Genomic DNA, 24,705 nt, shown 5'->3' on the forward strand with positions numbered 1-24,705 from the left:
CAATGGCACAATCTTGGTTCACTGCAATCTCCGCCTCCTGGGTTCAAGCAATTCTCCTGCCTTAGCCTCCCAAGGAGCTGGGACTACAGGTGCCACCACCACACCCAGCTAAATTTTTTTGTATTTTTAGAAGAGACGGGGATTCACTATGTTGGCCAGGCTGGTCTTGAACTCCTGACCTTATGATCTGCCTGCCTCAGCCTCCCAAGGAGCTGGGACTACAGGTGCCACCACCACACCCAGCTAAATTTTTTTGTATTTTTAGAAGAGATGGGTATTCACTATGTTGGCCAGGCTGGTCTTGAACTCCTGACCTTATGATCTGCCTGCCTCAGCCTCCCAAAGTGCTGGGATTACAGGCATGAGCCACTGCACCCAGTCTCATCAGCAATATTTTCAATTCCTCTCTTCCTGTTCTATATTCAACCAGTCATAAAGTCCTAGTGTATTTCAAAAGGTATCTTACCCACCATTCTTTTTCATTTCTTTAGGACCCTGCCATTTCACATTTAGACTACTGCAAAAACCCCTAAATTATCTCCCTGCTAATACAGTACTCTTTATGCCGCTGTCAGGATGGTACTCCTAAAACATATTTCTGATACTTCCCTGATCCAAAAGGTTGGATGGGTCTCCATTTTCAAAATAAAATTCAACCTTTTCAGGCTCTCTCCACAGTGGGACCAAGCTTTCACTCCCATATATTTACAATCTACCCACACTAAGCTGACATGACTAACTGTACCCATTTCTCATGTCTTGCTCCATCTAGGCCCTTGCTTAAACCACCTCTCAAATGCAAATACCCCTTCACCAATTTTGCTCCAATCTAAAATGCCACCTTCTCCGTGAAATTAGATCTAGACTTCCAACAGGAATTAATCACTTCCATCAGTCTGTGCTTCCAAAGGACTTTGTACCTCCACCACAACACTTTCCACATACCTACCTTTTTATAGTTCATGTTTCCCACCGAACTATAAATTCCATGAGAACAGGCACTATGTCATATTTTTTTAAATCCTCCCAAGCACCCAGAAAAGTTCCTTAAACGTGGCAGGATCTTAAATAAATTACAGCAAAACTGACCATACCTGCTGGCAGCTCTCTAAATCGTAGATATTCCATGGACCGTGTAGTCACAAGTGGCTTTTGAGGATAATAGAGAACATGGGCCAATGTGTCCATGCGAACATGGAAGTTGGTAATGTAAACTCCCATAGCCTGCTTACCCATAGCAGACTGGTATGTGTTTCTAGGGGACTAAACGTAAAAATAAAAGGCAGAATCAACAAAACGTTACTATCACTAACAGGAAAGACTCTGACAATAAATCAAAAGAAACATGATTGGTAAAATTCCTTTTTTCAAAAACAGTAAGTAATAACCATTTGGAATCATCAATTACCATGAAACACAACAGCAAGTATATCAAATGCTGATTGTGTAGGAGTTCATAGCTTTTCATTAAAAGGCTTTTCCCTCCAGATAAGATTATAGAGTTACTTCCAATATTTATTACTTCTCCCAATTCCTTATACAGGTAGACAAAAAGTGATACCAACCTGGTTATGATCAGGAAAGGGAATAATAGATGCACAGACACCAAGGATCATTGATGGATGAATCTCACAGTGTGTGTATGTAGAACAATAAGCTACTTCTTTCTCCTGTAAATCATCTGGAGTCATTGCAAGCATCACTGTTTCTTCTTCCAGAGTATCAATATATTCCACTACCCCACTGGCCACAAGATCCTGCCAACTAAAAAAGAATTCACTCAATTTTCCATTTCCTAAAATATTTTAACTAACCCTCCTACTTAAAAGTATTCCCATATTTATATTTACTGACCAGCACAGTTACGTGATTAAGAGTGAAAAAGATAAGCTGCTGGAGAATAAGGCCTGGTAGAATACACACCAAACTGTTACCAGTATTTACTTGTGAAGAAGAGAGTATAAATTGGAAGGCAATTTTTTGATTTATTATATATAGTTTGAATTATTTTTACATTAGTATCCATAACTATACATTCATATAGCTAAAAAAAATATTTAACGCAGCTTCATCTTTTTATATTTCTTAATTATTCATATTATTACATCATATTACACGCAATATATTATATTTAGGTTATACAGGCTATTTGTCACTATTACTACTAATAGATTTTAACATATCACAAACACTTTTTTTTTTTTTTTTTTGAGACAGGGTCTTGCTCTGTTGCCCAGGCTGGTACAATCGAAGCTCACTATTCCTGGCTCAAGTAATCCTCCTGCCTCAGCCTCCTGAGTAGCCAGACCACAGGTGCATTCCACCACACCTGACTAACTTTTTTATTTTTTGTAGAGATGGGAGTCTCACTACGTTGCCCAGACTGGTCTTGAACTTCTGGCCTCAAGCAATCCTCCCACCTTGACCTCCCAAAGTTCTGAAATTATAGGCATGAACCACCACACCTGGTCAATCAAAAGACTTTTAAGCTTCAACAAAATCCTATTCATTTTCTTGCTTCATAATAAAAGTTAAGAAAAACAAATGTGACTCCTGAGAGTACAGAGTTTTGGGGGGGCAATAAAAGTATTCTAAAATCAGATAGAGGTGATGGTTGGACATCCTTGCAAACATCCTAAAAACCACTAATTGTATACTTTTTTAAAATGGTTAACTTGCCGGACATGGTGGCTCATGCCTATAATCCCAGCACTTTGAGAGGCCGAGGCAGGAGGAACACCTGAGACCAGGAGTTCAAGACCAGCCTGGCCAACATGGCAAAACCCTGTCTCTACCCAAAATACAAAAATTAGCCAGGTTTGGTGGTGCACACCTGTAATCCCAGCACTAGGGTGGTTGAGACCAGAGAACTGCTTGAACCCAGGAGGAGGAGGTTACAGTGAGCAGAGATCAGGTCACTGCACTCCAGTGTGGGCAACAGAGTTGAGGCTATGTCAAAAATATATATATTAAAATTAAATAAAATATTAAAAACAAAAATAAAATAATTAATTTACGTTAAATAAATTCTATCTCAATTTTTGAATACACACATTTTCCCACTGCATGTTTTTACCTGTAGTTGTTATATTCTCTCTCTTTCAATTGATCAATATGCCTCTTCTTCAAAAGTAACTTTTGTTTTTCCACAATCAGAAGTGGTCTACAAATACGGCCTGCATCTGTATAGATCCGAATCTCCCTCTCTCGAATATCTCTGATCATAGAAACCTATATATAAAAAAAAAAAGTCTCATGAATTTTTATTTTCTCTTTATTATTAGACTTAGTTAAAAATACAATACAAATCCTACTAAGTTTCTGGAGCAACGAATTTGCCAAGTCAAAAGTGCAAATCTTAGTTTACTATTGTTTAACATTAAAAATTAAAGAATTTGAGAACGATCCAAGATGGCCGATAGCTAACATCCCGGGATTGCAGCTCTCAGGGAAGGTGCAGAGAACTAGAGGACGCCACACTTTCAGACAAATTCTGGTCGCTCACGGAGCAGAAGATCCCCCAGTGGAGGAAACACACGGGTGGCCAGCGCGACTCTCGTGGCCGGCGCAGCGGTTCTGCCGGCACCTTGGCGCGGCAGCTCTCAGAGCAGAGTAAACAGGACCAGTTTCCCTTCTGACCGAGGTTTGGAGCCCCGGGAAGGCAGAGTCGCCTACTACGGACACAAGAAGGAAGCCAGACAGGAGAATCCTGGGCAGAAAAGCACCGTCAGTCTTAACACCGCTGCTCTGGCCCTGGGAACTAATAACCTGGACGTCCACTCAAGTGACCTAATCTGAAAGTTGGTAATTTCAAAGACGACAGGAGGATAAATTTACAATGATGGGAAGAAACCAGCGTAAAAAAGCTGAGAATACTCAAAATCAGAACGCCTCTCCCTCTAAAGATGATCACAGTTCCACATCAACAATGGAACAAGGCTTGATGGAGAACGAGCGCATCCTGATGACAGAATCACTCTTCAAGGAATGGATAATAACAAACTTCGGTGAGTTAAAAGACCATGTTGTAGCCCAACGTAAAGAAACTAGGAACTTTGAACAAAGGTTTGATGAAATCCTATTGAGAATAGACAACTTAGAGAGGAGTATGAGTGAATTAATGGAACCGAAAAATACAATACAGGAACTCCGAGAAGTATGCACAGGTTTAAACACTCAAATTGTTCAAGCAGAAGAAGGGATATCAGAGGTCAAAGTCCAACTTAATGAAATAAAACGTGAAGAAAAGATTAGAGAAAAAAGGTTAAAAAGGAATGAGCAAAGTCTCCAAGAAATGTGGGACTATGTGAAAAGACCAAATTTATGTTTGATAGGTGCACCTGAATGCGACCAAGAGAATGAATCCAAGCTGGAAAATACCCTTCAGGATATTATTCAGGAAAATTTTCCTAAACTAGCAAAGCAGGTCAACATTCAACCCCAGGTAATACAGAGAACACCACAAAGATATTCCTCAAGAAGAACAACCCCAAGGCACATAATCGTTAGATTCACCAGGGTTGAAACGAAGGAGAAAATACTAAGGGCAGCCAGAGAGAAAGGTCAGGTTACCCACAAAGGCAAGCCTATCAGACTTACAGCAGATCTCTCAGCAGAAACTCTACAAGCCAGAAGAGAGTGGGGGCCAATATTCAACATCCTCAAAGAACAGAACCTTCAGCCCAGAATTTCATATCCAGCCAAACTAAGCTTCACAACTAAAGGAAAAATAAAATCTTTTACCACCAGGCCTGCTTTACAAGAGCTTCTGAAAGAAGTATTACACACAGAAAGAAACAACCAGTATTAGCCTTCCTAAAAATACACCAAAAAGTAAAAGCACCAACATAAAGAATTTACACCAACGAATGGATAAAACAGCCAGTCAACATCAAATGGCAGTAAGCCTAAATTTAAATCGACTAAATCCCCCAATCAAAAGACACAGCCAAAACCCAATGGCATGTTACATCCAGACCTGTTTCACATGCAAGGATACACAAAGACTCAAAACAAAGGGATGGAGAAAGATTTACCAACCAAATGGAGAGCAAAAATAAATAATAAATAAAAAGCAGGAGTTGCAATTCTCGTATTGGATAAAATAGATTTTAAAGCAACAAAGATATAGTGGTAAAAGGATCAATGCAACAACAAGAGCTAACGATCCTAACACCCAGATAAGAGACTTAGATTCAATGAGACAGAAAATTAATAAGGATATCAAGGACTCGAACTCAGATCCGGAACAAGTAAACTTAATAAATATTTATAGAGCTCTCCACTTCAAATACACAAAATATACATTCTTGTCAATACCACATCACACCTACCCATAAGTTTAAATGAAACATTGATTGGCCATTATTAATACCCAATTTTTTTCAAAATAAAGCAATATTTCCATTTACTCTCCCTCTTTCTCTTCCTCTTTCTTCCTCTCCTTTACTTATTTTTTTTTTTCTTTCCTTCTCTCAAAAAAAAAGAAATCAACTTGTAAACCTCTAGATCCAGGTCAGCAATGTCTCTCTCATTGCTTGATTTCCTTCCTTCCTTCCTTCCCTTCCTTCCCTTCCCTCCCTTCCCCCCCTCCCTCCCTCCCTCCCCACTTCCTCCCTTCCTTCCTTCCTTCCTTCATCCCTTCCTTCCTCCCTACCGTCCTTCTTCCCTCCCTTCCTGCCTTCCTCCTCCACCAAAAAAAAAAAAAAAAAATTTAAGAATTTAAAATTTTATGAATGAAATAATTTAACCTTGGCAATAATATCTAATGATAATGTCACCCAAGTTAACGTAGGAAATATTTTTTCAATACCACAAACACTAGTATATGACAATTTATTTTGGCTCTTTACTGATTATATCTCACCCTGTAACCTTTCAAACACCAGCCCCTATATCACTCTGCCTTGACTAGCCTTTCCCAGTCATTAGCCTGACTTCTCATATCCACCATCAGACAAATGGCCTATAGCCTAGCTATCTAATACAGTGGATATACGGTTTCACCATGTTGGCCATGCTAGTCTTGAACTCCTGATCTCAGGTGATCCACCCGCCTGAGCCTCCCAAAGTGCTGGAATTATAGGCCTGAGCCACTGCAAATGGCAAATTAACCATTTTTTTAAAAGTATACAATTAACGGTTTTGAATATGTTCACAAGGTTGCACAACCATGACCACTAATTTTAGAATAGTTTCATTGCCCTCAAAAACTCTGTACTCTTCGGAGTCACATTGGTTTTTCTTTTTTTTTTTTTATATTACTCAGCTGTTTCCTTTATATAATCCTGAATGTAGTTGTTTTTCTTAACTTTTATTATGAAGCATGTTAATTACAGGATTTTGCTTAAGCTTAAAAGTCTTTAGGTTAGCTAGATGTGGTGGCTCATGTAGCCACATGTGACTACTGACCACCTGAAATGTAGCCATTCTGAACTGAGATGTGCTGTAAGTATAAACTACATAATGGCTTTGAACAACAGTACCAAAACAGAGAAAAAAGAATGTAAAATAGTTCATTAATAATTTTTATATTAATAGAATGCTGATGTAATACTTTGAGATGTATCAAGTCAAATAAAACATGCCATTAAAGGCCGGGCACAGTGCCTATATTCCCAACACTTTGGGAAACCAAGGCGGGCAGATCATCTGAGGGCAGGAGTTCAAGACTAGCCTGGCCAACATGGTGAAACCCTGTCTCTACTTAAAATACAAAAATTAGCTGGGTGTGTTGGTACACACCTATAATCCAGCTCCTTGGGAGGCTGAGATAGAAGAATCAATGAACCTGGGAGGTGGGAGGTTGCGGTGAGCTGAGATCACGTCACTGCACTGCAGCCTGGGCAACAGAAAGAGACTCTGTCTCACAAAAGAAACAAAAAGAAGCTATTAAAATTATTTGTATTTATTTCCTTTTTAATATGATGGCTGCAAAATTTAAAATAAAAATATTTCTATTAGACAGCACTGGTCCAAAAAATATATTCCTAGAAAATATCAAAAATATGTTGAGAAAATTTACAATAAAAAACATAAGAATTATTAAAAGAGGTTGGGCACAGTGGCTCACAACTGTAATTCCAGCACCTTGGGAGGCTAAGGTAGGCAAATCGCTTGAGTCCAGGGATTCAAGACTAGCCTGGGCAACATGGTGAAACCCTATCTCCAAAAGAATAAAAAAACAAAACCCTATCTCTACCAAAAAAGTACAAAAATTGTTTTATATTTTCTTCCAGGGTAGCTGACTATAGTAGTCCTAATTACCCTGGAAGCTGGGGTTGCAGTGAGCCAAGATCGCGACACTGCACTCCAACCTGGGCAACAGAGTAAGACCCTGTCTCAAACAAATAAATTTTTTAAAAAGGAAAGAATTATTTAAAAAGCACTGCATGGAGTCTGAGAACAGCCTGGCCAACATGGCAAAACACTGTCTCTACAAAAACATAAAGATTGGCTGGGTGTGGTGGTGCACACCTATATAGTCCCAGCTACTCAGGAAACTGAGGCAGGAGAATCGCTTGGACAAGGGAGGTGGAGATTGCAGTAATCCAAGATAGCGTTACTGCACTCAGGTTGGGTAACAGAGCAAGACTCCGTCTCAAAAGAATAAATAAATAAAAGCACTGTGTAATCTGAAGTACCCATATTTAATAAAATAGGTCAAAAAGGAAACAAATAAGAATTTCTAAGGAACTATTTTGATCTATTAATAACATATAATCTTGAAAGCCAATGAAGAAATGAATTATCAGTGAGTTGGGAAACTGAAATATAGATTGGTATTTTCCCACAGAAGCACTTTTATAAAGTGAAATGACACCTGGATCCTCTTATGAAGGAAAGGATTGGGTTTATTTAAGAAAAAAAAAAAAAGATTTGGATTACTCAGTATAAAAACCATGGTACACCATAAAACCTTGATCAAAAACACCAGCCAGATGTGGTAAATCATGCCTGTAATCACAGCACTTTGCGAGGATGGGTAAGCGGATGGCTTGAGCCCAAAAGTTCAAAACCAGCCTGGGCAACATGGAGAAACCCCTTTTCTATAAAAAACACAAAAGAAAAAAAAGTCAGCTGGGCACGGTGGCATGTCCTATAGTCCCAGCTACCTGGGAGGCTGAAATGGGAGAATCACTGAACCCAGGAAGTCAAGGCTGCAATGAGCCGTAATCCTGCCACCGCACTCCAGCCTGGGCAACCCTGTCTCAAAAAACAAAACATCAAAACATCAAGTTTTTCTCCAAAATGAAAGAGTCAAAAGCCAAGAAAAAGAAAATGTTCCAAGTTCCTAGCCAACTGCCTGTCCTCAGAAAGTAATTTGGGGAGGCCAGGCACGGTGACTCACATCAGCACTTTGGAAGGCCAAGGCAGGTGGATCACCTCAGGTCAAGACCAGCCTGGGTAACAGGCTGAAACCCCGACTCTACCAAAAATACAAAAATTAGCTGGATGCAGTGGTGTGTGCCTGTAATCCCAGCTACTCAGGAGGCTGAGGCAGGAGAATCACTTGAGCCCAGGAGGTGGAGGTTGCAGTGAGCCGAGATTGCGAGATTGCGCCACTGCACTCCAGCCTGGGCGACAGAATGAAACTTTGTCTCAAAAAAAAAAAAAGAAAGTAAGTAATTTGAGGAGAAACACTGTGAGCAAAAATATCATCAGTATCCTAAAGTCCAAGAAAGATTCTGCTTTCAAATACACTACCTTAAGTTCTTAGAAAACTAAATAGCTCTACTGGCCAGGTATGGTGGTTTATGCCTGTAAGCCCAGCACTTTGGGAGGCCAAGGCAGGTGGATCACAAGGTCAGGAGTTCAAGACCAGGCTGATCAACATAGTGAAACCCCGTCTCTACTAAAAACACAAAAGAATTAGATGGGCATGGTGGCAGGCGCCCTTACAGCACTACTTGGGAGGCTGAGGCAGGAGAATCACTTGAACCTGGGAAGCAGAAGTTATAGTGGACGTTGCACCACTGCACTCCAGCCTGGGCAACAGTGCAAGACCCCGCCTCAAAAACAAAGAATACAGCTCTATGGTCCTTTTTCCTTTTTCTTAAATACAAACGGTGAAACCCCGTCTCTACCAAAAATACAAAAATTAGCTGCCCAGCAGCTAATTTTGAAACGGTGCCCAGGCTGGTTGGTCCTAAATTCCTAGCTTCAAGCATTCCTCCGACCTTAGCCACCCAAAGTTAGGCAATTACAGGCATGAGCCACCACACCTGACCATCCTACTGTCTTAACAGTAAGGTCATAAATTGAGCTGTGCCTTCTCAAAGGCCAGAGAGTATCTTGAGTCCCACAGGAAATAGGTATTCTTTAGTAAGTCAAAACAGAACTGACAGAAAAGCCTTCTTAATGGGTACAACAAGCTGGAAACAGGTAAAATAAGGACCTCTGGTATCAGAAAATATGAAGAAAAAGTACTAGACTCCTGAAGAATATACATAATTCTCCCACTTAGCGCCTCCCAACATTGTTTTCCAATAGATTAAAATGCCTAGTCCAAGGACATAGGGTCCATTTATATGTTCAACATTTACTCAATTTCTACTTTATATAAGACATACTCAGAGTTGAAAATACAAAGTCACATTAAGACATGTTCCCTGCCTCTAAGAAGCCAAAAGTGTAGTCAATGAGGCAGGCAAATAAGTTACTGTACGGTATAAGCATTCTCAGAGGTATTTAAGTAAAAGACACTATTTATAGTCACAGAGATCTAAACTGGAGAGGTCAGCAAAGGCTATTGCCCTCACCCACCAGCCGTTTTTGTAAACAGTTTTTTCAGTTATGTACTACCTATGGCTTCTTCTCACTCTAACAGCAGAGCTAAACATAAATACGCACTGTAACAAAACCTGGGTGTGGTGGCACACACCTGTGGTACTTGGAAGCCTGAGATGTGAGGATCACTGGGGCCCGGGAGGTAGAGGCTACAGTAAGCGATCATTGTGCCACTGCATTCCAGCCTAGGCACCAGAGACAGATCCTCTCAAAACAAACAAACAAAAAATACAGCCAACCTGGTGCTTAGCTCCCAACACTGGGAAGCCAAGGCAGGAAGAACTCTTGAGCCCAGAAGTTAAAACCAGCCAGGCAACACAGTGAGAGCCCACCTCTATTAAAAAATAAAGATATTGGCCCAGCACGGTGGCTCACGCCTAATCCAAGCACTTTGGGAGGCCAAGGCGGGCAGATCACAAGGTCAAGAGATCGAGACCATCCTGGCCAATGTGGCGAAATCCCATCTCTATTAAAAACATAAAAATTAGCTGGGCATTGGTGGCACGTGCCTGTAGTCCCATCTACTTGGGAAGCTGAGATAGGAGAATCGCTTGAACCTGGGAGGCAGAGGTTGCAGTGAGCCCAGATTGTGCCACTGCAGTGAGCGGAGATTGTGCCACTGCACTCCAGCCTGACAGAGCAAGACTCTGTCTCACAAACAAACAAAATAGAGAGAGAGAGAGAGAGAGAGAGAGAGAATTTCGTTTTTTTTTTAAGCTTTCTCTTAGCCTTGCCTGCCTTCAAGTGAATGACGCTTTTCCTGCCTTCAAGCTGTAAATAAGCCTAGGTCAAAACCCAGGGCCAGGCTAGGCTCAGTGGCTCACATCTGTTATCCCAGCACTTTAGGAGGCCAAGGCAGGCAGATGGCTTGAGCCCAGGAGCTCAAGACCAGCTTGGCCAACTAAGGCAAAACCCCAACTCTACCAAAAATATGAAAATCGGCAGGGCATGGTGGTTCACACTTATAATCCCAGCACTTTGGGAGGCTGAGGCGGGTAGATCACCTGAGGTCAGGAGTTCAACACCAGGCTGGCCAACATGGCAAAACCTCATCTCTACCAAAATTACAAAAATTAGCCAGGCGTGGTGGCAGGCACCTGTAATGCCAGCTACTCAGGAAGCTGAGGCAGGAAAATCATTTGAACCCGAGAGGCAGAAATTGCAGTGAGTCAAGATCACTCCAGGCTGGGTGAGAGAGCGAGACTCCATCTCAAAAAAATAAAAATAGAAATAAAAAAATTAGCTGGGTATGGTGATACAGGTCTATAATCCCAGCTACTCAGGAGGCTGAGGCATGAGAATTTCTTAAACCTGGAAGGCAGAGGTTGCAGTGAGCTAAAATCACACCACTGCACTCCAGCCTGGGCAAGAGCCAGACTCTGTCCCCCTCTCCAGAAAAAAGAAACTCAGGTCCTGCTGCTGGAAAAGGCCTAGAACAACCAGAACAACCACTCTTCTCTGCTTTGTTAGATACAAAGACCAGCTAATGGCTAAGTGTGTTCAGTTTCTCTCCAAAACCACTTTCAACCAAGGTGTAGATTTGGGAAAGTCAAAAGCCTGAGCTACATTCCTCAAACAGTATACTAAAACCCTTACTTGGGAGAGTAATAAAGTTCGCACTACATTGTTTTGTTTTCGAGATGAAATTTCACTCTTGTTGCCCAGGCTGGAGGACAATGGCATGATCTCGGCTCACCGTAACCTCTATCTCTGGGGTTCAAACAATTCTCCTGCCTCAGCCTCGCAAGTGAGTAGCTGGGATTACAGGCATGCGCCACTATGCCAAGCTAATTTTTTTGTATTTTTAGTAGAGACAGGGTTTCTCCATGTTGGTCAGACTGGTCTTGAACTCCCGACCTCAGGTGATCTGCCCGCCTTGGCCACCCAATGTGCAGGGAGATGGGGTTTCACTATGTTAGCCAGGCTGGTCTTGAACTCCTGACCTCGTGATCTGCCCACCTTGGCTTCCCAAAGTGATGGATTACAGGCATGAGCCACCATGCCTGGCCACTGGTACATGCTTTAATCCCTCAATCAAGTTTGAGGTTACAGGCATGCGCCACCATGCCCGGCTAATTTTGTATTTTTAGTAGAGACGGTTTCTCCATGTTGGTCAGGCTGGTCTCGAACTCCCGACCTCAGGTGATCTGCCTGCCTCGGCCACCCAAAGTACAGGGATTACAGGCATGAACCACTGCACCTGGCCTTTTGCTTTTTTTTGAGACAGAGTCTTGCTCTGTTGCCCAGGCTGGAGTACAATAGCACACGATCTCTGCCCACTGCATCCTCTGCCTCCTGGGTTCAAGTTATTTTCATACCTCAGCTTCCCGAGTAGCTGGGACTACAAGCACATGCCACCACACCCGGCTAATTTGTTTTACTTTTAGTAGAGGCAGGGTTTTGCCATGTTGACCAGGCTGGTCTTGAACTCCTGACCTCAAGTAATCTGCCCACCTCGGCCTTCCAAAGTGCTGGGATTACAGGTATGAGCCACTAGGCCTGGCCTTATTGTAATAATTTTTTTAAACCCCATCCTAATCCCAAAGCACTTCAATATCCACCTAAATATAAAAGAATCTATTAGAAGTGTATCATGTTTTATGAATGAATCTCTGGATTCAAAGGATAAATCCCAGATGGTTATTCCCTTTTTAAAAGTATTCTCAGCTTTATAAAAAGATCCCGCAAAGAATTTTTACTTTATGAGTTCTAAAATATAACTTAATAATTTAAAATGTGTCAAAATTTTTAGAAGCATGTATCTAGAGATTAAAACAAGCCAAAAAGGAAAAAAAAAAAAAAGGAAAAAAATTTTCATGCTGCTAAAAAAGACAAAAAATTTTTTTAATTTAAAAAAATAAAAAAAGATCAAAGCAAGCAATAACTTTTTTTTTTTTTTGAGACAGAGTCCCACTCTGCCACCTAGGCTAGAGTGCAGTCAGTGGCTCAATCTCGCCTCACTACAACCTCTGCCTCCTGGATTCAAGCAATTCTCCTGTCTCAGCCTTCCGAGTAGCTGGAATTATAGGCACATGCCACCACATCCAGCTAATTTTTGTATTTTTAGTAGAGATGGGGCTTCACCATATTGGCCAGGCTGGTCTTGAACTCCTGACCTCAGGTGATCCACCCACCTTCACCTCCCAAAGTGCTAGGATTACAGGCATGAGCCCCTGCACCCAGACTAGCAACAGCTTATAATTAAATTTACACTTTAGAGTTCAAAGTAATAAAGTTCAAAGAAAGGATGTCAATGCAAAGATAACATTCACTAAAAAAATTAGAAAGATAACTTTCACTAGTCGTATGCCTTGTTGAAAAGTCTCACAGAACACACCCTCTTAACTAAAGATTCTTACCTCAGACACAATGATGTCCATCTGACGTCGCAGTTTCCTTAGGGTATTCATAAGTTGTTCGGGATCTTTATGTATTCCAACCCAGCAGCCATTAACAAAAATTTTGGTTGCACTACAATGAAAAAAAACAGAAGCATTTTACACTTAACAATTCTATACTAAGCTACAACTAAAGATTAACTATAGTTTAAAAAGCTAATTCCATCTTTACACACTCAGCAATAGCTGCAGGAGAAATTTCTTCCAAATTTTCCATACTCCATTCTTCTAAAAATTCCAGAATTGGAGATGGTTGAGATCCAACTGAAATATATGCCATCAAAGCTAAATTCTTCACAAGTCCTACAGCATGGCCCTAAAAAAGAAACCAAGTGTTAGTCATTCTGATGTTACATGCCTATCAAACTTCTTTTCCATAAACATTTTTCCTTCAATTTGATTTCAAGATTTATTCTTACTTTCTAAGAATAAAATTATAAATGATATCTTATTTCTAAACTGCTCTGTATAATTTTTAAAAGTCTACTTCTAAAAGTAATTATGTCCTACATAATTACTCACTGACTTTTTGTCTTGAATATAAATTCTAATGTATTACCTCTGGGGTCTCAGCAGGACACACCATTCCCCACAACGTATTATGCAACTGTCTTGGTTTTGCTAGCTTGCCATCTCTACCAATAGGAGAATTTAAACGACGCAGGTGAGAAAGAGTAGACGCAAAAGTCAGGCGGTTTAACACCTAGAAAAAAATAACAAATCTTTAAAGTTTGGACATTTCTGTGATTCACAGGCAAAAGTTTGAACAAAAAAGGCAAATACTTGGAAAATGAAAACTAGCTTCTAAAATATCCTTTAAATAAATAGCAGAGAAAAACAAAACTGTAATTCCAGAATATGTAAGAGAAAAATTCATACTATAACACTTTGTTTATCTCCTAAACAAGAACTTCTTTTCACCTTCTCGGGCTGTGCTAAGTACCTTTCTCCAGCATTCCCACAGAGCAGTAGTGCACATCTCTTACTATAATAGTTACCGTGCCATGTTGTAATTATCTGTTTACATCTGTCTACAAACACAGACTGTCAACTACTGAAGACTGGGGATCACTGCATCTCCAGCATGTGGCAGAGTACCTGGCACATCATAAGTCCCAATAACAATTTCTTGAACTGAATCTGCAGTGTGGCATTTATCATAACACAGCACAGGGCATAATGAGCTACACATGAATGAAACTGTTTCCTCTGCTAGATGCTGATGAGCTCCTTGAAGGGTGAGATAGCATCTCATTCATGTTTGTCAACTTAGTATCACAAGTATCAAATATACCCAATAAATCCTTACTGAATTAAAAGGAATTTAAGTTTTAACTTTGCTATCAGCGGCCCCTCAAAATTTCTTAAGAATATCTAGATTTCTAGGAATAAGGAGATTGATATTGGTGTTTGAATGCCAAATCAATCAGGTAATACTAGTATAGGGTAGTTTAAACAAGGAGGAGGAGATCCCCCTAAAAAATTGCATAAAGTACATTACAGGTATTCAATCATCTATGATAAGCAAGTACATAACATTAAAATGCATAGTGAGACACTCTTTAAAACGCTTTTCTCCATTACTTCATCTGAGAATATATGTGTAATAGACCCTATATGTGTAATAGACCAATATATAGAAACCAGAGTCAGAAGTACTGCACTTTCCAACAAAGGAGGCAATGCCCGTTAATTCTCTGGATTAACTTCTAATATGGAGCTTCTAAGACATAGAAATTTCACTAACTTGGACTGTCTCACCTGCTAAACAGCTACTCTGTTAATTGAGTTTCTAAACTGCAAGCCAAAAATCTAACTTAGTAATGCTAACAGCTAATTTAAGAAAACTTCATGTTCATTTAATTCAAAAGTCCCCAGTAGTTTTATATTTGACCAAGAAAGAAAAGCAATATAGACCAGGCACAGTGGCTCATGCCTGTAATCTCAGCACTTTGGGAGGCTGAGGCGGGCAGATCACCTGAGGTCAGGAGTTGGAGACCAGCATGGCTAACACGGTGAAACCCTGTCTCTACTAAAAATACAAAAATTAGCAGGTATGGCGGCAGGTGCCTGTAATCCCAGCTACTCAGGAGGCTGAGGCAGGAGAATTGCTTGAACCCAGGAGGTGGAGGTTGCAGTGAGCCAAGATTGCGCCATTGCACTCCAGCCTGGGCAACAAGAGAGAAACTCTTTCTCAAAAAAAAGAAAAAGAAAAGAAAGAAAAAAAGAAAATAATTTACATTCAACAAACAAAATAATCTAGTCCTATCAGCATGTTTCCTACTGAACCTGTAGTCGTAGTTGACACCATTACCTGAGATACTCCAGCTCTGGCTTGATGAGCTTTCTTTTGATCACCCCAGTTTCCAGTAGCTAACGAGTATTTTAGGCCATCAGATATAATCCGTGTTTTAATCGCCAACTCCAAGTTAAAATCCTTTCCTCGATCAATAAATTTCTGTGCATAGATTCGCACTTCTTTAAGTAAATTCTTAAACATACTGCCGAATAAAATGGTATTATTTTAAACATGTAAAGGTCTATAACAAATATTGTCAACAGGAGCAATACTGCAAAAAAAAGTGTGGGGAAGGCAAGCAAAAATGGTTTGGGCAGAGTGAAAGTTGTTATTGCTCTTTTATGTCTAGAGCACAGACATACCTATAGTACATGAACACATATGGCAGGGGAGCAATTACACAAAAATGTCAAAAGAGGAGGGGCACAGTGGGAATCCCAGCACTTTGGGAGGCTGAGACAGACAGATCACCTGAGGTCAGGAGTTTGAGACCAGCCTGGCCAACACAGAGAAACCCTGTCTCTACCAAAAACACAAAAATTAGCCAGACGTGGTGGCACATGCCTACAGTCCTAGCTACTTAGGAGGATGAGGCAGGAGAATCGCTTGGCCTTGGGAAGGGGAGGTTGCAGTGAGCCAAGATCATGCCACTGCACTCTAGCCTGGGCGACAAGAGCGAAATTCTATCTAAAAAAAAAAAAGTCAAAAGAGGCTCCTTAGTGGGGCAGTATCAAAAAAAGGCTGAAAAACACTAATCTATAACATACTAAATAACAAAACACATGCAAAACACTGCCAATGTTATCCTTTTTATATTGTCTACATATTTCATTTTTGAAAACATCTTTTTTCCAATTATAGGAAATATAAAAACATCAAGAATTAAAAATCGCACATAATACCAATACTGCGAGACTATCACTGATAGTATTTTTAAATATTTCTCTCCAGCTTTTGTATATATGTGTACAACAATACAAAAGCAGGACAAAATCCAATATCCTTAGGAAAACCAAGGCAATAATTCAGCTTTCTCAAACATCTTACAAAGCTACCAGAGGAATAAAGAAAATATAAACACATAATATATTTTCCTTATAAACTTGGCTTTCCTAGACATGAACCAAAACTAAATCTGAGCAAGTAGCAAAAAGAATGTAGCTAACTTTATAAGCACCCAACGTGGGTGCCAATACAGTTTAGCCTGGCCATGTGCAATGACCAATCTCAAGTGAAATAAATCTCCCTGTTTTAACAACTTCATTATGTAATTTCTTACCCTCTAAATAAAAATGCAAGCAACGGCCCAGCAAGATCCAATCTCTTGTTTCCATAGTGATCTCTGTCGTCTAGTTCTCTTCTACCCAAAGCTGCTAGAAGTAACCTATGAACCATATATCTAGAAAGAAAGAAAAAGGAAGGAAGGAAGGAGGAAGGAAGGAAGGAAGGAAGGAAGGAAGGAAGGAAGGAAGGAAGGAAGGAAGGAAGGAAGGGAGGAAAAAAACCGTTTTAGGCTTTTTTTCTTGACTTATATGTTAAAAACATCATTTTTAACTTTTTTTTTAATCATCATTTTTAACTTTAAGAAAAACCTTTATCTCGACTATATCTTGATAAAGAACTTAAAACAATGAAATTTAACATACCCCAAGAAATAGGCTTTTTTGGTCTCACAAAAATCACTGACACCAACATGAGGGAGCATTTCTTTTTGTAAAACTTCCTTTGCATATTTAATTCTTTTCTCTTTAGTAACACCAGGCTTTGCCCCTCTTGAACCAATGAAATTTAGTGCAACATTCTGTTCTTGGATGACAAAAGCTTCATCAAGAGAAGGTTTAACCTATCAGATAATTTAAATGAAAGTTATTTTCAAATTCACGTTGTTAACTTAAAATGAGTAAACTACCACTTAGTTCATAACTAAGCCAAGCATCCCTACAAACCTAATTAAATATGCAAGCATTTTTAGAAAATCAAGAAATCACAAAATCTTAGAAGATACCTCAGAGATCTAGAGGCCTCTGACAAAATCCACTCATTAGCACAGGTAACTATACTTTCTAGAAAATACAAATAATTCCATTATAAAGAGTAGTGTGTGGCTCATCTCATGCCTGTAATCCCAGCACTTTAAGAGGCTAAGGTGAGCAGATTGCTTAAGTCCAGGAGTTTGAGACTTGTCTGGGCAACACGGCAAAACCTTGCCTCTATTAAAACTACAAAAAATCAGCCAGGTGCAGTGGCACACGCCTATAGTCCCAGCTACTTGGGAGGCTGAAGTGAGAAAATCGCTTGAACCTGAGAAGTAGAGGCTGCAGTCAGCTGAGATGGTACCACTGCAGTCCACCCTGGGTGACAGAGACCTTGTCTCAAAAAAAAAAAAAAAGAGTACTGTTTCTTTTTTACATTTTACCAATGGCAAAATAAAGTTCCAGATACCTAAAATCAATTTACAGAAGTTTCATAGTCAAATTAAAATTCACTGAACTATACAAATGGATAAATGTGCCAGATTGTTTTCAGTTTTGGTATTAAAAAATGTTTAGCCTGGGTGGCGTGGCTCACTCCTATAATCCTAACACTTTGGGAGGCCAAAACAGGAGGATGGTTTGAGCCCAGGAGTTCAAAACCATCCTGGGAAAGAAAGTGAGAACCTAAATCTACAAAAGAAAAATAAATTTGTAATCAGTGTGCACCCTGGAGTAAAAAAAAAAAAAAAAAAAAAAAAGATTTAAATTGAACCCAATATTTTGCAAAGGAGACTATTTTTATTTTATTTCATTTTTTGAGACAGGGTTTCACCCCACTGCGCTAGCTGGAATGCTGTGATGAGATTCTGGTTCAATGCAGCCTCAACCTCCCAGGCTCAAAGGATCCACCTCACTCTCCCAAGTAGCTAGGAGTACAGGCAACACCACCACATCCAACACACCCAACTATTTCTTCTTCTTTTTTTTAGAGACAGAGTCTTGCTTTGTGGCCCAGGCTGGAGCACAGTGGCACAATCTCGGCTTACTACAACCTCCACCTCCTGGGTTCCAGTGATTTTTGTGCCTCAGCCTCCTGAGTAGCTGGGATTATAGGCATGCATCTCCACACCCTAATTTTCCATTTTTTGTAGAGACAGGGTTTCTCCAAGTTGCCCAAAATTGTCCAAGCTGGTCTCAAACTCCTGGCCTCAAACAATCCACCTCAGCACTCAATCCTTTCAGCACTCGGCTTCCCCAAGTGCTGAAATTACAGATGTAAGCCACCATGCCAGCCCAAAGGTTTTTTTGTTTAGTTTTGTTTTGTTCTGTTTTTTTTGAGATACAGTCTCGCTCTGTCTCCCAGGCTGATATATAGTAATGCGATCTCTGCTCACTGCAGCCTCAGCCTCCCAGGATCAAGTAATTCTCCTGATTCAGCCTCCTGAGTATCTGAGACTACAGGCACACACCACCATGCCCAGCTAATTTTTGTATTTTTTAGTAGAGATGGGATTTCACCATGTTGGCCAGGATAGTCTCGAACTCCTGACCTTGTGATCTGCCTTTCTCAGCCTCCCAAAGTGCTGCAATTACAGGTGTGAGCCACCGTGCCCAACCCAAAGTTATTTTAAAAGTACACTGAGAAAGAAACCTGTATTCCATTCCTGCCACTATCTGTGGCCTCTGGAAAGGCATGTAATGGATTTCCTACCTACAAAAGGGTTACATAAAATAATTTCTAAGTTGCACACCAATTCCAATATTCTAAATTTCCAACTATACACAATAATGAGCACGAGAAATGAAGGGTAACATTTGACCACTCTGACTTCTGTATGTACCCTCTGATCTTATCCCAGGCACTGAAATGCCTTTCTTGCCCTTGATTTCCTGTCTTTTAATCACTGATCCACAATTTTTTTTTTTAAAGACGGGTAGAGGACCCAAGGGTCAAACAAAAATATGAAACACTTCTCAAATTTGTATGTCATCCTTACACAGAGGTGTGCTAACCTCTATATTGTTCCAATATTAGTACATGTGCTACAAAAGCAAGGACCATACCACAAGTTTAAACATCAAAATTCCAATCATGGAAACAAAGAAAAAAGCCCTGTAACCAGTCAAAGCAAGGCCACAGATAGTACAGTAAATCAAAGGGATACGTTTTTTAAAGGAAATTGCCATTGTTGTTAAAAAAAAAAAAAAAACCTACTTTGTTAAAATATAGATTAGAAAAAAAAGAATAACAGTAATAATGCACTTTCAGAAGGAAAAAAAGCAGTTTTATGAAGTGAATGCTTAACTCAGAGACTTGTAAAAATTGGCCTAAGCTTCCTAAGTGCTGAAAAAACAAACAGTAATACACAAAGGGATAACATACATAAAGCATATCATATTTTTCACTTTACTACGTAAACTTCAGGTTGGAGCCGGGCGCTGTGGCTCATGCCTGTAATTCCAGCATTTTGTGAGGCTGAGGAGTATAAACCATTTAAGTTCAGGAGTTTAAAATCAACCTGGGCAACATGGCAAAACCCCATCTCTACCAAAAATACAAAAAATGAGCCAGGCATGGTGGTGCATACCTGTGGTCCCAGCTACTCAGGAGGCTGAGGTGGGAGGATTACTGGTGCCCCGGAAGTCGAGGTTGCAGTGAGCCATGATTTCACTACTGCACTTCAGCCTGGGTGACATAGCGAGACCCTGCCTCAAATAATAATAACAATGAGGCATATAACTACTGGCAAAATCTGAAAGTACAATCTAACCAGAACCCATTTTTCTCATGTAACCACATCAACAAATATTCAAATAACTAAAATGCACTCCCCATTCTAACTTTGCGACAAAGATTTAGCCTTCAGTTTACCTTAATTCTCTGTAGTCTTAAACACTCTGGACAATTTAAGACAACTTTAAGAATATCATTTACTGTTCAGACAAGGAACCTCAAGGGGAAAAACTGGTAAGGAATTGGATATTTAACCCCAAAAACCCTTCCCATAAAAGGTTCTCACAAAAGTAGTAACCTTACAGTGGAGGCACCTAACAGACACGACTGTGAAGCAATCAAAGTTAACAGTACCACTATTGGGGCAAAATGGCATCACATGACTCCTGAGACACTCTGGGAAACACATATTCCTTAAACATTTTTTCTGCTAAAAAAATGCATAAACTGAAACTAATCATGGAGAATTATGTGAAAAACTCAATTGAGGACAATTCTACCAAATAAATGGCCTGCCCTCTATAAACTTTATATGTTATGAAAGACAAAGAAAGGCCAAGGAGGCCAGGCATGGTGGTTCACACCTGTAATCCCAGCAGTTTGGGAGGCTGAGGCGGCAGATCACTTGAGATCAGGAGTTCGAGACCAGGTTGGCAAACATGGTGAAACCCCGTCTCTGCTAAAAATATAAAAACTAGCCAGGTGTGGTGGTGTACACCTATAATCCCTGCTACTGGGAATGCTGAGGCAGGAGAACCCTTGAATCCAGGAAGTGGAGGTTGCAGTGAGCTGAGATTACACCACTGCACTCCAGCCTGGGTGACAAAGACAAACCTTGTCTCCAAAAAAGAGGCCAAGGAAAGATTTTAAAAGACTTTAAAAGACACAGAAACAAAATGCAATGCATGATTCTGAATTGGACTCTGAACTATGTAAGATATTAAACTTGGCTAGTCACAGTGGCTCATGCCTGTAATCCCAAAACTTTAAGAAGCGGAGGTGGAGGGATCCCCTGAGGTCAGGAGTTCGAGACCAGCCTGGCCAATTTGGCAAAACCCCGTCTCTACTACAAATACGTAGTGGCATGCGCCTGTAATCCCAGTTACTCAGGAGGCTGAGGCAAGAGAATCACTTGAACCCAGGAGGTGGAGGTTGCAGTGCGCTGAGATCACTCCAGCCTGGGCGACTCAGTAAAACTCTGTCTCAGGAAAAAAAAGATATTAAACTTAAATTATTATACACTATTAATGTACAGATCTTACTACTTAATAGTTTTCACTATTATCAGGACAACTGACAAAAATCTGAGTAACATCTATACATTAACAGTATTGTATCAAAGTAAAATTTTCTAATTTAAATAATTACACTATGACTATCTAAGTGAATATCTTGATTCTTAGAAAACATGCACTGAAGTGTTTGAGAATAAAGGGCTACTGCCTATAACTAAACTCTCCAATGGTTCAGGAAAAGAAAAATGTGTTATATATAGAAAGAATGAATGATAAAGCAAATGTGACAAAAGTAACAAATGGTGAATTTGGGTGAAGAGCATATAAGACTTTTCTATATTATTCTTGCAACTTTTTTTTTTCTTTTTTGAGATAAGGTCTCACTCTGTCACTCCAGGCTAGAATGGGAAGGCATGATTAGGGCTCACTGCAGCCTCCACCTCCTGGACTCAAATGATCCTCCCACCTCAGCCTCCTCCGTAGCTGGAACTACAAGCACATGCCACCATGCCTGGCTTTTGCATTTTTTGTAGAGACGGGTCTCCCTATGTTGCCAAGACTGGTCTCAAACTCCTGGACTCAAGTGATCCTCCCACCTTGGCCTCCTAAAGTGCTGGGATTATATGCATGAATCACCACGCCTGACCTTTTTGTAACTTTTCTGTAAATCTGAATTATTTCAAAATAAAAAGTTAAACAACAGACATCAACTACTCATCTTCCCTTTTTACTAAATTGCACCAAGCTGGTGTGTTTCTGTAAGCTTCCTTACCACTGCTTCTTCTTGCTGCTGTCATTAACTCCAGCTGCCTCTGGTTTTCATGTCTATTCTACACCAAACTGACAGAAGTGAGGCCCAGGAAGGGCTGAAAGCTTCTACTACACAGTAAATGGCATGAGATTTGTGACAGCTAAATTACTCTTCAGAACAGCTTTCTACTATGTTTTAAGGTTAGCAACAATCAGTAACTCTAAATCTCTTATAAAGCTCTGAATACATTTTGCTTTCACATTACCATTTCCATCATCTCTGGATCTTCAAAATCATAAATAATGTGTTCTAAAATATCTCTGTCAGACACAAAACCTAATGCTCTGAACACAATAATGATGGGAACTTCTTGCTTGATATATGGTAGAGTTGCCACAATGCGCTGACCAATAGCACTCTTTTTTGCACCCTAGAAAAATAAAAATATCATTAGAACATGAATATACCAAAGCTCATGGCAATATAAAAACATGAAGAGAACCATTTAATACACAAATTATTTGTGCATATTTCAAAAGAAGCATGCCTCCCATACTATGAGGAACCTCCTATGACTGCTTTTCAAAACCACTGAAACAAGTATACTAATTTTACACACAGGTGAGTCACTTAGACCTAAGAGAACTTCCATTCTCTCCTATCTGCCTGCCAAGATTCTCTCAGAATTACCCAATACTATATTTGGAAATCACTTTTGGCTGCAAAAGAATATGAATAATGATTCCTTAACTCTCCCCACCCTACCTCCCACTCCAAAAACAAACCTCTGAAGAATGAAAGAGATGAGGGGTTAAAAAAAAAAAGAGAATATGAACAGACAAATATGGAGAAAAGCTAAGCACACAATGAAAAATAAATATTAAATCAGAGCGGTCTGTGAGGCATTTCCTTGTTTCAATGTTTCAAAATTAACGGCCCTTTTCACACAGCTTCTTTTTTCCAATTTTTCTCTCTTTAATTGTACATGCATACAAAAACAAATTAAAAGTTACTAGCCTATGACATACCTGATTTCTCAGTTTTAATCATATTTGTCTGATTAAATATCAATTTCACTCTATCTTCCCTTGGCATCATAACCCTACATTATTATGATTCCTCTAATAATTTCCATCATCTTCCTCCTCCCACCACAGGCCTCCTTCTTTAGAACTCCTCTCATGGGTTTGTTCAGTAGAAACTTTTCATAAGTGACACCCAAATCTTCATCTTGATCTTTTTCCTGTGCCCCCATGTCTCCAACTGCCAACTGGTTGTTTCTACTTGGACATCAATTATTCCATTTTTGGAATCAATTATTATTTGTTTCATCATCGATCTTATTTCAGAACACTCAGAACATTAAAAAATAATATAGAATAATAGAGCTGGGCACAGTGGCTCATGCATATAATCCCGACGCTTTGGGAGGCCAAAGCAGGAGGACTGCTTGAGACCAGGAGTTCAAGACCACCCTGGACAACATAGTAGGAACTCATCTCTATAAATATTTTTTAAATTTTTTAAAGAAAAATAAATAATGTCTACAACATGCACTCCCCAAAAAGCTTGTCCAAACTGAAGTTATTACGTTCTCTCCTAAATCAATTACTGGAAATTCACCACTCTCCTGGAACTTCAGAATAGAAATCACTGTATCTTAGTTGACTCATCCTTCTATCATTCTGCCCCCATTCCCATCAAATACTTGTACCTGGGCCCCATTCCACCCCCATTCCCATTATTGGTCAGCAGATTTGGAAAGGTGGCCCCCTTTTGTACTTAGAAGAGTCTTAGGTTATTGATGTGAATTTTTAGTTAAAATCCACTAATCCAGATCCACCCTGATCATCTACTTGTCACTCATTATTCAACATACTCCATCCAGCTCAATCAAAGCTATCTTCCAGTGATTCTCCAAACACTCATCCCCACTCTCTTCCAATAAGAATGTACTTCCAGTTTCTCTCTGCTTATATAAATCTATACTATCTTTCAAAGTGTAAGTCAAATCCCATCTTCTCTATGAAGTGTCATGAACTGGTCCAGGCAGTGGCTCACACCTATGATCCCAGCACTTTGGCAGGCCAAGGCAGGCAGGTTACTTGAGCTCAGGAGTTAGAGACCAGCCTAGGCAACATAGTGAAACCCTGTCTCTACTAAAAAACACAAAAATTAGCCAGGTGTGGTGGTGCATGCCTATAATCTAACTACCTGGGAGGTGGAGGCACGAGAATCACTTAAGTCAGGAGGTGGAGGTTGCAGTGAGGCAAGATCTTACCACTGCACTTCAGCCTTGGCAACAGAATGAGATCCTGTCTCAAAAAAACAAAGTTTGCATGGACACACCATACTAGCAATCTCATTCTCCTCCAAATTTCTATAAAACTGTTATATATAATAGGTGTCATTTGACCTCTGCACTGTGTTACTACCATTTAATGTCTAAAGCTTGTATTCCCAATAAAACCATTGCTTTCTTTCTTTCTTCCTTTTGAGACAGGGTCTGGCTCTATCACCCATGCT

At 40.0% G+C, this 24,705-nt stretch overlaps 1 protein-coding gene and 1 pseudogene across 2 annotated transcripts in view; both read right to left on the reverse strand.

The window, feature by feature from the left end:
• Window positions 1–24,705, reverse strand: part of POLR2B (RNA polymerase II subunit B) — a 63,462-nt gene that overhangs the window by 14,288 nt on the left and 24,469 nt on the right. For both annotated transcript variants that reach the window (XM_008993265.5, XM_002745805.7), the window contains 10 exons: window positions 22,445–22,609; window positions 17,133–17,329; window positions 16,766–16,885; window positions 15,502–15,688; window positions 13,747–13,890; window positions 13,364–13,503; window positions 13,149–13,260; window positions 3,077–3,231; window positions 1,566–1,764; window positions 1,095–1,263 (listed from right to left, as the gene is read on the reverse strand). In XM_008993265.5, the coding sequence (XP_008991513.1) occupies window positions 1,095–1,263; window positions 1,566–1,764; window positions 3,077–3,231; window positions 13,149–13,260; window positions 13,364–13,503; window positions 13,747–13,890; window positions 15,502–15,688; window positions 16,766–16,885; window positions 17,133–17,329; window positions 22,445–22,609 (1,588 nt within the window). The remainder of the gene's footprint in view (window positions 1–1,094; window positions 1,264–1,565; window positions 1,765–3,076; window positions 3,232–13,148; window positions 13,261–13,363; window positions 13,504–13,746; window positions 13,891–15,501; window positions 15,689–16,765; window positions 16,886–17,132; window positions 17,330–22,444; window positions 22,610–24,705) is intronic.
• Window positions 19,416–19,514, reverse strand: LOC118152541 (U6 spliceosomal RNA; annotated as a pseudogene).

Source organism: Callithrix jacchus, chromosome 3, assembly GCF_049354715.1.
Source record: "Callithrix jacchus isolate 240 chromosome 3, calJac240_pri, whole genome shotgun sequence".
In the NCBI taxonomy this organism is placed as follows: Eukaryota; Metazoa; Chordata; class Mammalia; order Primates; family Cebidae; genus Callithrix; species Callithrix jacchus.